We start from the raw sequence: 16,124 nt of genomic DNA, 5'->3' as shown, positions 1-16,124 counted from the left end.
TTTGGTCTACTTTTGTATGTGTTCACCTTTTTCCATAATAAAAACTTTAAAAATGAAAAAGAAAGAAAATCAGAGAGGTTTCAAGGGCAGAACAAGAACCTTCACAAGCCAGTGAGGAGTTTCTGTTTTATTCTAAATGCAGTAGGAGGCACTGGCAGGTTTTCAGCAAAGGGATGGCCGAGATGATCTGATTTACATGTTAAAAAGATCACTTGGGCTGCTGTAGGGAGATACAGAGACTAGTTGAGAATCTGGGCCATGATCCAGGGATATGATGGTAGACGAGGGTGAAACAGTAAAAATGGAAAGAGACAGACAGACTCAGCACATGTTTTGGAGCAAAGGCGGCAGAACTTGCCAATGGACTGATGTGGGAGGTGAGGAAAGAAAAGAAGCAAGTGTAACTCTAAATCTTTTTCCCTGAGCAGCCAAGCAGAGAGTGGCATCCTCTACCCAGATGGGGAATGCTGGAGGACTACCAGATTTGGGATGGCAGTGGGGAGTGGGATTTAGAAGTCCTATTTTCAAAATGTTAAGTTTGGGATGTCCATTAAACATCCAAGTGGAGTTGTCAAAAGGATGGTTGGTTATACAACGTAAATCTAGAGGGCAAGTCTAGAGTGATAAATTCAGGACACATCAGCGTTTGGATGGTATTGGACGAAATGACCTAGGGAGAAAGTGAAGAACAGGGGTCCTAGGACAAGCCTGGGCCTCTCCAGCAGAGAAGGACCGGAATGGATAACCAAGAAGGACTGGTCCTTGATGTATAAAGAAAACCAGGACTGTGTGTTGTCCAGAGGCTGAGGAAGGAGGAAGATGTCAGTGCCTGCTAAGGTAGGTGTGAGTAGAGGACACAGAAGGGATGGTCAGATTGGGCAACACGGAAGGTCCTGGTGATCCTGACAAAGGCTTCTGCAGTGGAATGGAGGGGACAGAAGCCTGACCAAGTGGCAGAGGGAAGGATGGGAAGTCACGAGGAGGAGACGGCAGTCTAGACACTGGAGATGAGGATTAGCATCACCGGAAACGACCAGCATGCCTTAAAGTGAGAAATACTCTGATGCATACAAGGGACAAAAAGTTAGTGAATCTGGGCTTCCCTGGTGGCGCAGTGGCTGAGAGTCCGCCTGCCGATGCAGGGGACACGGGTTCGTGCCCTGGTCCGGGAAGATACCACATGCCGCAGAGCGGCTGGGCCCGTGAGCCATGGCCGCTGAGCCTGCGCGTCCGGAGCCTGTGCTCTGCAGCGGGAGAGACCACAACAGTGAGAGGCCCGCGTAACACAAAAAAGCAAAAAACCAAACCAAACAAACAAAAAAAAAGTTAGTGAATCAGACCCTCTGCATATACAGACTACAAATTAAAAACATCAACAAGTAAAACATGGGTTAGTAACCAGTAGGTACCATTCAGTTGACTTATGATTTAGAGATAATGTACTGATTAAGATCGAGGTGCCCTGAGTATTTCTAATTATTTACTAATTTATTAATGTTATTTAGGTACGTGAGGCAGCAAAGAGAAACATAATTCAATACAAAAGATAAACAAATAGATGAAGAAGTTCAGTGACAGGCCACAAAGCATAGAAAATTACAGTAAAGAAGGGGGTAGAAAGGAAACGGAAACAGAGACCTTAAAGGCCTGTGTAATTATTCGACATGAGCCACAGATTTCTCTGTCTAGAAGCCAAACAAGAGGAAACTGTAATCAATAATGAGATTCACAGTGTCCATAAAAGGCAAAGAGATCAATTGCACCGAATTGCATCCCCAAAGAAAGATATGTTGAAGTCCTAACCCCCAGTACCTCAGAATGTGCCCTTGTTTGGAAATACTGTCATTACAATGAATTAATTAATTGTAATTAATTAAAGCAAGATGAGGAAGCCGCTAATTCAACATGACTGGTGTCCTTAGAAAACAGCACGTGAAGACAAAGACACTCAGGGAGAACACCACATGATAATGTGTTGTTGACTCCAATGTCTGTCAAAAAGTGCTTAAGATTGCTAGCAAACCACCAGAAGCTAGAAAGAGACAAGGAAGAATTCCCCTACGGATTTCAGAGGGACCATGGCCCTGCCAACATCTTGATTTTGGATTTCTAGCCTCCAGAAATACAAGACAACATATTTCTGTTATTTTAAACCACCCAGTTTGCGGCGCTTTGTTACGGCAGTCTCAGGAAATTAATGCAGGCATTCTACTTGTTTTCTTCTACTGTATATCTGTAGTAATAAGCAAGCTGTGATTTGCTGTCAGCATTTCAAATGGCCTAGCTCAGCCCTTGACCCCTCCAAGACAGCTTTCTGAGTCAAATGTCTCCCAATGTTCTTCTGGAACTCCAGTGTTGAAAAAATTTTGGATGGTACTTAAACACTGCATTTGACTTTTAAAGCAAATTGCATTGCTGAGGGACACTAGTATGGGATTAAAATTAATATCTAACAAGATGAATCGATAGAGAAATGTGCAAAGATAATACAGCTTATCTATCAGCATCTTTTTTCCAGAACAAGATAAGCCCGGAAAATTGGTTCCTGTTAGCTCTAAGTATCCATATCGACTAAATTCCAGGGAATAATGTATCATTATCTGTTCCAGGAAGGCAGGGGATTCCACCCCAGGAAGGCTTCTTGTGGCAGCAGGCAAAGGAAACAGGCAGAGGATGTAGGGAAGAATGATGAAAACAAATAGCTAGAAATCAGTGATACATCACAATCAATGAAATGTCATTCAGTTATTAAAATAATAAATAATGATGAAGATAAATGTCAAAAGATGGGAATACGATATGATGAAATATTTAGCAATGAAAAGGAACAGAGGAACAAACTGCTGATACAGCATCAGGGATGGACTGCAAAAAATATAATGCTGACAATAAAAGAGCACACGCTCTATGATTCCATTTATAGGATGTTCTCGAACAGGCAAAACTAATCTATGGTGAAAACAATCAGAACAATGGTTCCATTTCTGGAGTGGAGTGGAGAGCAGGGTGGGGACTGATCTGGAAGGGGCATAGAGGAACTTCCTGGAGCGATGAAATGTTCTATCTTGATAAGAGGGGTAGGTCACACGATACATACCTTTGTCAAAACTCATCTACCAGTAACCTTAAGAGCTGTGCATTTCATTGTATGTAAATTATACCTCTAAAATTTTTTGGTAAATATTTGAATACAATGGCTTTTAAAACATATTTTCCTTTTAGAAATGTGTCATATGGTCATTGTAGAGATTTGGAAAAAATTTTTTTTTAAGAATTAAGAAGAAAATCTCGGGGGTAGGGGGAGGGATAAATTAGGAGACTGGGCTTAACATATACAAACTACTATGTATAAAATAGATAACCAACAAGGACCTAATGTATAGCACAGGGAACTATACTCAATATTATGTAATAACCTAGAAGGGAAAAGAACTTGAAAAAGAATATATACATAATATATATATAACTGAATTGCTATGCTGTACACCTGAAATTTACATATTGTAAATCAACTATACTTCAATAAAAAATTTTTAAATAATTAAGAAGAAAAATACAACACCCATAACTCCACCATCGAGAGTAAATAATTTTAATATGCTATAAGATGTAAAATAAACGTGTTAGCATAGCAAAGACTAGAGTGAATACATTAACTGTTCTTTACGTTCTTATTACTACTATTTCAAAACCACTGTCATACAAGTAGGGTCTAAAATAAAGTGATGAAAAATAACTGGGAATTATAACATTGTGATTATATTGTATGGTTTTCCTTTCCTTTAAAGAAGCCCTTTATCTGTCCAATAAATAACAGTCATAATGGAAAAACAGGTTCTAGGAGGAAAGATGAGAGCAACTGAGGTAATTTTCCTCAGTGGAAAGCTCACTAAAGGGTCACTTGGTTAGTGTCTTCACATGTAGAAAGGCTGCGAGCTTGTTCAGAACAGGAAGACTGTCCCATTAATTATGGGTCCCCAGAGCCAAAAACCATGCACAAAGTAGGGGCACTGTAAACATCTCTGAATAAATGTTGTACATGTCCAGGGAGAACCCATCAAGAACAAATGGATTTTAAAGGACAGCGTAAGAGATTTGGTGCAGACACGAGTAAGCCCTTGACTGTCAGAGATGATGAAGAAAATTCTAGAATGTCTAATGTTAAAAAAAGATGTTAAGAGTATATTACTCTTTGTTCAGGATAGTTTACACATCCATCTTTCTAAAGGGAAGTGTGTAGAGTTGGCGGAATGTCTAGTTCCTCTCCAAGTATGAGATTCTACTTCTATTATTTCTTCCTAGAAGACCAGGGATCAAGCATCACCTGCCTATTCAGAAACTTTATTTGGGCAGGAGAAGGAGAGCAGGTGGCCAGCCTCAGGTACAGCCATGTTTGTAGCTGAAAGGCTCAGCTTCCACAGCAGCAGTGAGCTTTATGGAACTCTCAAAGGGATCCAGTTCCCTGCCTGTCCCTGAGATCAGGTAACCAAGCTCTGAGGAGTCCAGTCACAGCCAACAGCGGGAGGCAGATGACAAGTGTTTCTTAGCTGATGAGCCTGAAATGATGGGGTTACACAAAGTGTGGACAGCGGTCATCTCCTAGTGGAGGAAGCTGCGGGATTTTGAGTTTTTCCTTTTTATTTGCCTACAATTTCTAAAATGAACATGTAGTGTTTCTGCAGAGAGAAAACTATAACTTGTTTCTGTATCTCAGGATGTTAGAAGGATTCAAAGGAGTCCCTCTTTGAATGAATTTTCAGGGTCAGGTTACTCACCACCCCTGAAAGAAGTTAAAATGGTGTTTTCGAAAAAAGAAACTGCCTTTCCATTTCCTCGTCCCTCTCCTCTGATGAGCAAACAACCCTTTGTATAAGGCAACAGTCCCTGAGTACACATCCTGTACCTGTCTGCAGCTGGCACCAGGGAGGGTGAGGCACGTCTCCAACTTACCATGACTTTTACTATGTCAGGATCAGAGTTCAGTCAGCCAAGCAGAAGTTTCTCTGTGATAAAAGCAGAAGGGACATTACTGTGATAAGAGAAGTGTCATTAAAATCATTAATCAGGATGACGTACAATTTGCACAAAGTTAAGGCACAGGGAAATAACACCCAATTTCATCAAAAGGCCAGCTACTGATTAGCCAAAGAGACAAGGGCCAGGCTAATCATTAGAGAGAAACTGTTCTAAGGGGCGAGTTAATTACGCCAACAAAATACTGTCCTACCTGTTCTTCTGTTTGGAGATAACACATTACAGAAATGATTCCTCTTGCTTAGCTAGGGTGAGGTACATTGCTTGTACTCAAGCCAAACCTAGATTCTGAACTGGAAGCTCTAGTGGATCAGAAGAGGTGCCTCTCGGAGAGAAAAGAGAATCCGACTGCAACAGGGAAAGCACTGCACTCCAGCCTTTACCCTAAATGAGGGAGTGTGTGTGTGTGCGCGCGCGCATTTGTGTATAATGACAGGCCACTGGCCCAACCAACATTAGACTTTTCATTTCCCAATGACCACTTTCACTGCCACCATCTCAGGACTTAAAGGTGCTTCTTCCCTTTAAGCTGCAGCCTTACACGCTCAGCTTGGCCCTTAGTTCTCTTCAACACCCCCTCCTTCAGCAAGAAGCCTGGAGCCATCACTCATTTATTCAGTCGTTTAGAATGCAAGAAATGTCTTTATTGAAGGCAGGCCTCTGAGGAGCAGGCCAACTGGCTTCCTGTTTCCACATTCAGGTCTTATGGAAAAGGCTCCTTTCCTGAGCATTTAGTTAGATGCTTGATACTCAAAGAATCATCCCAGAACCAGAAGCATGGGCATCACGTTGGAGCTTCTTAAAAGTGCAGAATCCCAGGGCTTCCCTGGTGGCGCAGTGGTTGAGAATCTGCCTGCTAATGCAGGGGACACAGGTCCGAGCCCTGGTCTGGGAGGATCCCACATGCCGCGGAGCAACTAGGCTCGTGAGCCACAACTACTGAGCCTGCGCGTCTGGAGCCTGTGCTCCGCAACGAGAGAGGCCGTGATAGCGAGAGGCCCGCGCACCGCGATGAAGAGTGGCCCCCGCTCGCCGCAACTAGAGAAAGTCCTGAGAAAGTCCTCGCACAGAAACGAAGACCCAACACAGCCAAAAATAAATAAATAAAAAAGATTTAAAAAATAAATTCAAAAAATTTTTACAAAGTGCAGAATCCCAGGCCGCCACTCCAGACCTACTGCCAAAATATGCGTTTTAACAAGATTCCCTGAATATCTGTCCACACAGTGGTTTGAAAAGCACTGGCCTAGATAACCCTGCCAGGCAGCCCTTTTCAATCATTCTCCCAGAATAACTACATCCTTCTTGCCCCACTTTATCACCAACTGAGTTATGTTTGGCCACGTTCATTCTTCATCTTCCACTTTCTGAGGTTTAGCTCATTCTTCCTTGTTTCCCATCACTCGCTACAGACTTATCTCCTATGACCTAGGGGTCAATCCCTTCCTACGGGGAATGTCCACTGGCTCTGGGGCACAGCCGGAGCAAAGGTGCAGAGGTGGGAATGAGCAGTGGCTTCAGGGACAAGAAGGTGACGAGGCTGCTGGAGCAGAGGGCTCCTTACAGGGAAGGCTCAGAGATACGGGTGGAAAAGCAGGTGGGGAACTGATTACCAAGGGCCCTGTACGTGCACCTGAGGAGTCTGACTTACACTGTAGGAATGGGAAAACAGTGAAAAGGTTTGGGTTTTGCAGAGAAATGATGTAAGACAAAATATACTTCAGCAAGTTACTATACTAGAGGGTAGACTAGAGTCAGAGACAAGGGGTCAGGAAGGCTCGAGGTATTAGTACAGGAACAAAGATCTGCACTAAAACAGAGGCAAAGATCTGGGTAGGATGTGGCCCCTGGAATAGGATATACACATGAGATATTTGGAAGGAAGACTTTATTGGATTTAGTGGCTCCTAAACTATATGGATTTATTCATTCAATCACTAAATATTCATAACACACCTCTATATCCCAGACACTGTTCTAGTTGATAGAGATAATACAGTGAATAAGACAAAGAACCTGCCTTCATGGAGCTTACAATGTACCAGGAAAGACAGACAACAAACAAACAAATGAATACATAAGACAATTTCAGATACCAGTAAGATGAAGATATAACAGGATAATGGTATAGAAGAGGGATTGGCAAACTTCAGCTCAGGGGCCAAATTCTATCTTTCTACAGTCTACAAGCTAAGAATGGTTTTTTACATTTTCAACAGTTGATCAAAAGGATAATATTTTATGACACATTAAATTATATAAAATTCAAATTTCAGTGGTGGCTTGAGCAAAGCTTTCTGGAAATACTGAGAGTCATTATTCAATGAACTAGAAATGTTTTACTAAAGGAAAAAACTGTATCACACTTGAACACAGGGTGCTTTTAGCCAGACAATTTATTTTAAAACTTGGACAGCACACAGCATAAGTCCATTTATATAAAGACAGCTGTTGTATATTTATTATTTACTAGTACCAACTGAGTTCCTAAATAGATTTTAGAAATGAATGCAGTAAAAGGCACCCTTTGACTCTTTCATTAGATGTCAGGTAATACGTGTAAAGTGAACCCACACACATGCTTACTAGCACAGTATCTGGCACCTCAATAACTCTTGGCAAGTATGGGGGAAGGAATCGAACACCCCCCTCTCCCAATAGAGAATTGCTGTAGGCCTCTTCTTAATTGCGCAGAATAATCAGCCTCCAGAGGATGAAAGGCCCTTCTACCTGAAACTCCATCCCTAAAAGGCCACCCGCACGTCCGCAGGCCTGCAGAGCCAAGGATTCTTTATAGGAATCCTCTTCTGCCTCAGCCTCCTTGATCCATTTGCTCTTTCTCTCGGAAGGCCAGCCTACAGTCACATAAACTGACCAGTGTGATCGAGTTCACAACGACTCAGACTTTGTATTGGGGTTGTACAAGCTCCTTTGTGGCTCACAAGGGGGCAAATAATTAGCAACTTGCCTCAGTCTTTACATCTGTGAAATGCAGACACACTCAGTCTTGGGTGTCACTCAAATGACCTTAAAAGCATCAGGACACTTCAAGATGGAAAGATGAAGGCTGAAGGGACCATATGTTTGCGATGCCTTTTAAAAAAAAAACTATGGGTTATGCAGTGGGTGGGAAACTGCATCTTCTTTATAATATGGGAACTCCTCACCTAGGGCTCAGGATAGGATTCCTGAAGATTTTAGGACATAGTTTTAGAGCAACTGAAAGAAAGCTGGGAACTAAATGTAAGAGACTTATCCCAATGGCAGTTACATAAGGGAATAATAAGTTATAAATAAGTTCAACCTATTTCAAGTAAGATTACATACACTTTCAGAAATAATTTATGATGAATTCATAAAGAAAAATTAGGTATGTCGAGAACACATCCCTACTGTTTTCCTCTAGTATGTCCAGAAGGATAATAATTGCACTACCCTGCATTCTGCCCTATTGTATCACTGCCCGAAACTGGCAAGCCAGGTACTGACTCAAGCATAAAGTTTCTCCTGTCCTTACGGCAGACTGCAGGTATGCGAACAAGGCCCTGACTCCTGCTAATATTTCAGTAGGCCATATAGGCAGCAGTGTGGTGCATTCCTCCCCACTCACCCAGAATTTGGAAAGCAGGCAAATTAGACTCACTAGTAAAATCAGTAAATAATCATCAAAACAAAGATATGCAAACTCATCTCAAGGAGAAAGAATGGCTTCCGAGATGAAGCTAGCTTGCTGAAGGGTATTAAGACATATTTAAAGAAAAATTGTGTCCATCAACAATGCAAGCTCAACCCAAAACCATCAGAGAAGAGTACTTTGAAATATTTATCAAAACCCTGGCCTCAAGAAAGGGTGGCTTGGCCCCACGATCAATGGTTCAGGTGCCAGACATTTCCCCACTATGAAGATGAATTTAAAACTCTTTGTTTTGATTCCTTGGGTGCCAAGCAACCTCTGGACTAGAGTTTGGCTTCCCATGTGGACCTGTCTACAAAGCACTGGAGTCTGAGGATTTTTGTCTAAGTAACAGTTATATTTCTCAACATAAATAAATTAGCGTGTGCAAGCATGTGAGTGCATATGTGGGATAAGCCTATAAATATGAACCCGTCCCTGAGAGGTGAACCCCTTCCTGATGTGCTAACAAATACAATTTCTCTGGTACTGCTGGATGCGGCACCATGATGAATTCACCCCAGTACCACATGCTCTCCTTGAGACCCCAACATAACTTGGCAGCCTCCGTTCAAATTCATAACATTGACTCACATGCCAGGACAGGCAACCTCCACCTTCATTGTGAAGGGATCTGATGTCCTTGTGACACATTCTTACTGAATCCTTCTCCTCCCTGGAAGATCACATGTGAGTGAGTCATTCACCATTTTTCTTTGGTACATGGTTTCATTTTACATCCCGCAGGATGACAAATTTAAACATTTAGTCTGTAGATCTGTGGAGTGCGAGTGGGCCCCACCCAGGCACTAAAGGTTTTTAAAACTGTCTATGAAATGGGAACATGAAAGCAACTCTTTTTCCTTGGAACTCAGATTCTTCTAAAGGTAAAGGATGGACTTCCCTGGTGGCACAGTGGGTAAGAAGACTCTGCGCTCCCAATGCAGGGTGCCTGGGTTTGATCCCTGGTCAGGGAACTAGATCTCACATGCATGCCGCAACGAAGAGTTCTCATGGCACAACTAAGGAGCACACGTGCCGCAACTAAGGAGCCTGCCTGCCACAACTAAGACCCGGCGCAACCAAATAAATAAATAAATAAATAATAAAAACAAAGGAAATTTTGTTGCCGGGATGGCGTTTTCATTTTCAAACATTTAATCCAAGGCAAAGTGTGCAAAGCTAAATGAATGGAAGGTTGGAAACCTATTTGTTAAGCAATTACAGGGAAGAATCTATTCCGACTCATCATCTGGCAAGTAACTTATTAACAGTCTTTTGTCCAAATTTTAGCCACTTATTCATAGCATTGTTGGAAACAGTAATAATAATTTCAATCCACAAATAATTAAAAAACACAGGTTTTACATATAATTTAAAACATCCCCACTCCTTCTCTACCATTCCTACATCATGCCAAAGTCTATTAAAGTTTTCTACTCTGATTCCTTTGTCCAAAAGGCAGGGAGAAGGAGGGAAGGAACATTTATTAAACACTCCTCTACATGATCTTAATCTACCCAGTAACCTTTGGAATCATGATATTATCTCCACTTTACAAACCAACTGGGTGATATAATAATGAAAGCTGGCTACGGTGAGTTCTATATTGTATCAAGAGATAAGATTAGAAAAATAAAAAGAGCAATGAGGTGGCTTTAATGATTGCTGGAGAGCTGGCTGGGCCCTGCACTCTTAGTTCAATGCTTGCTTTGCTACATGTCCTTTCTACTTCACATAATACCTCAGTGTCCCCTCCCCAGGCACAAGCTTCAAGCAGGGCACAAATCAACGCATATTCTAATAACTTTTATAAGTGTTTCTCTGGGTACTGTATTCAGCTTCCATAATATAAGGCTTCAAATTTTCCTAAGTAATTTTCTTTCATTATCTGAATGACTCCAAATGCTACCTGTGGACTGGAGATCTTTGGAATTCTGGTTGGCTGTTTTTTTTGTTGGTGGTGGTGTTTTTAAATTATTCTGCCTTTTAACTGCAGACAAACTTCCCCTTGTCCTCTCAGGCTAGTGACCGTAGAAACAAGAAGCTGATGCACTGGTAACACCAATTATTGCTCTCAATCATGGAACTGATAGGATAGTTTCACTGATGTTTCACGCTCATTCATTCAACAAATATGATCTGAATGCCTGCCCCAGGCTAGGTACCATGCTAGGTGCTAAAAGGCACACCTTCATCACCCCGTCTATTCCCTTCATAAAGAAAATTATCCCCTGTGCCTTGTCTGTTCAAGAGTAGCCTATGAGTAAAAAAAAATCCTGCAGGTGGTTGGCAAGAACTCTGCTGAACTTCCTTCCCATTGCAAGGACTCTACAACCTTTCTGAAGGCTCATCTCCTAGCCTTTAATCTCCTCCTTCTGGTCCTGGGGCTCACTCCGCCGTGCGACAGCCTCTGCCACTGCTCAGCATCAGGAATGCTGGCCTTGTATTCCTTGTCATGTGTGCTGGAGCTGGAGGGACTTTATTTTTAAATAAATATTTATTGACCATTTAGTTATACTGTGCGCCTGGGTCCTTTATCAATACTCTATCTTTTCGCCTTCTCATTGTACAGTGAACTGGGCATGATAACTTAAATTTTAGAAAAGTTAAGCATGATGCCCAAAGTCACTCATGTAGCAGGTGGTAGGAGCTGTGTTTTCAGTCACAGCCATGACCCTAGAGACCTTTATACTATACCACGTTAAATGCAGGCATGTGTACACACGTGTACCGTTATGCATTAGGGCAGGCGTAATGCTAGAAGCTTTTAGAGTAATAATGGAATCAAAACTTTAAATTGTCACTTCTTTTGCTGAGCTAAATACTTTCTTCTTCATGTCTTTAACAAGCTGGATGCAAAACAAAACAACAACAAAAACATTCCTCTCCCAGACTTATCCATTGGAAACTAGACCACACTTTGACTGGCAGACAGCTCCCAGTCAACAGTGTTGATTACAAGACTGTTGGCTATTTGAAGAGACCATGTTTCTAACCCCACACGCCCCTGCCCTAGTTCAGCCGTCCAGCCTTTCCAGTGGGAGAACAAGGCAACATGGCTCTGTGACAGTGTCTCTTGGAGCTGACATGTGGCCAGAGTTGTGCCATTTCCAGCTGAGAGGGACATAAGGAGTGCATCCAGGCGCATTCTGTGCTTCTCCCCCCCCATAACAGGGCCCAGAATCCTGTACTCAGTGCAGGGGTTCCAACCACAATATGAAAGTACCCCAAGTGCAGCCTGCTTCAGACTGACTGATGCATCACACCCTTGGGATAGTTTGAGTCCAGTGTCAAAGGTTTAAAATAATGGACCCATTTGGTTATGTTTATCCTAATGTCAGCAATATTTAGACTCTCCAGTGTACACGAGTAGGGAGAGAAAGAAGGAATGCTAGAAATAGCTCTTCCGGCTTATGCTACGAACCGATAACAGCACGGGCTTTCATTCAAAGTCTAACATGGGTTTGGCGCAGCTCTGACATGTTTTCCCAAGCCCCAGATGCCAGTTTACTTACGCTATTAGAGGTAGTGCCCCTCCAGAATTAAATCACAACTATTCTTTTGATCTCCCAGAGTTGATTTTTCCCCCATTTCAGATCAAAACGTCTAGCAAACCACAGGTGAGAGAGCAATCCAAGGCCATGATGTAAGTACACAAAGAAAGAGGGAGTAGAAATGGAGCGGAAATGCCTGCCCCAGAAAGAGCTCATTTCCACCAGTGCTGGATTTTAAGGGTAGAGAAGGCTACAGAGAGCACCCAGCCCACCCCTTCATGTAGACATGAGATCCCCTGTCTACAGGTAAGTGGTGGGTTTGCCTCTGGGTAACATGCGTGGTAATAACGTGTTGGATTCATTCACTGACCCAAGGTCTGGCAGGTGCTGGCAGCATGGGTGGGACAGGTTCACACTAGTACAGGAGAATCCGTGCCGTCCTTATGATGGGAAACACCCACGGGAAGGTCCAAATCTGAGGGTGGTGCAGCCAACGCCACAGTCCAACTGGGGTTTATTTCTCACCCACATAGGAGAATATATTCTCCACCCTGAAGTAGGCAGAGATTTCTTAGATAGGACACAAAAAAGTACTAGCCATAAAAGCCAATATTGACAAGATTCATCAAAATAAAAAAGGTTTGCTCAATAAAAGACACTATTAAGAAAATGAACAGAAGAGCCATAGATTGGGGAAAAATATTCACTGCACATACATCTGACAAAGGACTTGAATCAAGAGTATATAAAGAACTAAAAATCATAACACAAGGATGAACAAGGCAATTTTTTAAATGGGCAAAAGGCTTGAACAGACACTTCACAAAAGATATATGAATAATCAGTAAGTATATGAAAACATGCTTGTTATTGGTTATGCAGAAAATACAAATTAAAACCACAATGAGATACCATTTCACATCCCCTAAAATGGTGAAAAAAAAGGGGGGGCGGCTTCCCTGGTGGCGCGGTGGTTGAGAGTCCGCCTGCCGATGCAGGGGATGCGGGTTCGTGCCCCGGGCCGGGAAGATCCCACATGCCGCGGAGCGGCTGGTCCCGTGAGCCATGGCCGCTGAGCCTGCGCGTCCGGAGCCTGTGCTCCGCAACGGGAGAGGCCAAAACAGTGAGAGGCCTGCGTACCGCAAAAAAAAAAACAAAAACGGAAAACAAAAACTGGACATCATTAAATGTTAGAGAAGATATAGAGCAACTGAAACTTTCAAACACTGTGAACTTGAGAGAACTATTCGGCAGTTTAAAATAAGGTTAAAGATGAATCTACCCTTTGACTCAGGATTCCATCTCTTATTTACCCAAGATAAGTGAAAACCCATATCCACAAAAACACTTGGGCAAGAGTGTTCCCATGAGCCCTGTTCACAACTGCTCCAAACTGGAGACAGCTCAAACTGGAGACAGCTCAGTATTCAACAAATTGCAGAATATTCATGCAATGGAATACTATTCAGTAAACTACTGACATAGTGATAACATGGATGAATCTAAAATATTATTCTGAGTGAATGAAGCCAAATAAAGTGTTTATATGATATTTATATGAAATTCTAGAAAAAACAAAGCTAATGTATAATGCCAGAAAGCAAAAAATGGTTGCCTAGGGTCAGGGGTGGGCGGGTGGTGGTGAGGTGGAGGGGATATACCTGCCCAGGAGCATGAGGAAAGGAACTTTAGGGGGTGACTGAAATGATCCTTATCTTGACTGGGGCAGTGGTACCCAGCTGTATACATTTGTCAAAACTCATTGAACTCACCTCACACCCATTAGGATAGCTACTACTAAAACAAAACAAAATGGGACTTCCCTGGCAGCCCAATGGTTAAGACTCTGAGCTTCCACTGCAGGGGGCACAGGTTCGATCCCTGTCAGGGAACTAAGATCCCACATGGTGCGGCCAAAAAACAGAAACAAAAACAAAAACAAAACAAAACAGAAAATAACAAGTGTCAGTGAAGATGTGGAGAAACCGGATCCCTTGTGTACTGCTGGCAGGAGTGTAATATAGTACAGCCACTTTGGAAAACAGCATGGTGGTTCCTTGAAAAGTTAAAAATAGAGTAATTACTATGTTATCCAGCAATTCCACTTATGGGTATATGTATTCTAGGTATATACAATCTGGAGAGATATATATATATATATGTATGTATGTATCTTTCAAAAACATTGAAAGCAGGGACTGAAAGAGATATTTGTATATCCATGTTCACAGCAGCACTATTCAAAATAGCCAAAAGATGGAAGCAACCCATGTGTCAACTGACAGATGAATGGATAAACACAATGTGGTACATACACACAATGGAATACTATTCAGCCTTAAAAAGAAAGGAAATTTGACATGTGCCACAACATGGATGGACCTTGAGGATATTACACTAAGTGAAATAAGCCAGACACATAAAGATCAAAACTGTATGATTCCACTTATATTAGGTCCTTAGTCAAACTCATAAAACAGGAGGTAGAATGGTAGTGCCAGGGGGTGAGAGAAAGGGAGGAAAAGGAGTTACAGTTTAGCAGGTACAGAGTTGCAGTTCCGCAAGATGAAAAGAGTGGTGGTGATAGTCGCAAAACAATGTAAATGCGTTGAACGCCACTAAGCTGAACCCCTAAAAATAGTTAGGATGGTAAATTCTACCTTACGTGTATTTTACCACAATTTTTTTAAAATAATTTTTTTCCAATAAAAATTGAATTTTATTTTATTTTTTTATACAGCAGGTTCTTATTAGTTATCTATTTTATACATATTAGTGTATATAGGTCAATCCCCATCTCCCAATTCATCCCACTGCTGCCCCACCCCGCTTTCCCTGCTTGATATGCATACATTTATTCTCTGCGTCTGTGTCTCTATTTCTGTCCTGCAAACTGGTTCATCTGTACCACTTTTCTAGGTTCCACATATATGCATTAATATACGATATTTGTTTTTCTCTTTCTGTCTTACTTCACTCTGTATGACAGTCTCTAGATCCATCCACGTCTCTACAAATGACCCAATTTCATCTCTTTTTATGGCTGAGTAATATTCCATTGTATATATGCACCACATCTTCTTTATCTTACGTGCATTTTACCACAATTTTTAAAAAATAATTTTTTAAAAAATAAAAAAAAACCTCCTTGAACTAAGCACTTAAGATCTGTGCATTTTTTTGTATGTAAATTACACTTCAATAAGATAATAAACATGTCTACAGCCGAAAGTATATGATTAAGATAACACACACCTATACAGCTTTGTAGGCTGACAGTGGCCTCTCAGGGGAAGCCTGCTGCTGTTCTCTTTCACTTAGCAATACCCACTCAAAGGCAAAGTCCAACTCAGTGGAATCCAAAAATCCATACAGCTTTTGCACAGCATCACGGGTAAAACCATGGCTCCTCAGGGATAACAACTATTCAAAGAGAAAAATCTGTTCAGCATAGTTAAGCTTTGCCCCAGGTTACACTGTTTTCCCGATCCATTTTCCGAGTTATTTTAGAATTAGAGGCCCTCAAGGTAATGTGAAAGGTCACTTAATTCCATGTTCCCCTTCAGAAATACCATAAGTAAACTATTCCAGGCAAGTAAGACTCTAAGACAGGAACCCCACTAGCTGTTCACCTAGGATGATCACAAAGCTACTCGTGCTGATCTCCAGTTCTTGTCTCTCCTATCACCAGAGCTTCTGTATGTCCATCTGCACCTGGGTTACCTGGACCCCTCCTTATGAATCACAAACAACAGGCCGCATATTTTGAGACCCAAATTTCAAGGTTGACCAGTACTCTTGATCTCCTGTCTTGTCTCAGCCATCATAAGTCTTAGGGGTAAACAAGGGGAGCGCCTCATCAGAAAAAAGAACCCTGAATCTAACATCTGGCCTTTCTCTTATAATCTTTCCCAGAGAAA

The 16,124-nt window shown here is 41.9% G+C and overlaps 1 protein-coding gene across 1 annotated transcript in view; it reads right to left on the bottom strand.

Annotated features, from left to right (window-relative positions):
- The window catches only part of ANXA4 (annexin A4), a 73,685-nt gene that overhangs the window by 41,031 nt on the left and 16,530 nt on the right, over window positions 1–16,124 (bottom strand). The window contains exon 2 of the mRNA XM_027131916.1: window positions 4,951–5,003. Within this exon, the coding sequence (XP_026987717.1) occupies window positions 4,951–4,953 (3 nt within the window). The 5' untranslated portion in view covers window positions 4,954–5,003. The remainder of the gene's footprint in view (window positions 1–4,950; window positions 5,004–16,124) is intronic.

The sequence above is a fragment of the Aethalodelphis obliquidens genome, unplaced genomic scaffold (assembly GCF_003676395.1).
Source record: "Aethalodelphis obliquidens isolate GAN/ISIS:26980383/991018 unplaced genomic scaffold, ASM367639v1 scaffold40, whole genome shotgun sequence".
Lineage (NCBI taxonomy): Eukaryota > Metazoa > Chordata > Mammalia > Artiodactyla > Delphinidae > Aethalodelphis > Aethalodelphis obliquidens.
Note: the sequence above shows the minus strand (reverse complement) of the source record. Positions and strands in the feature narration are given on the sequence as shown.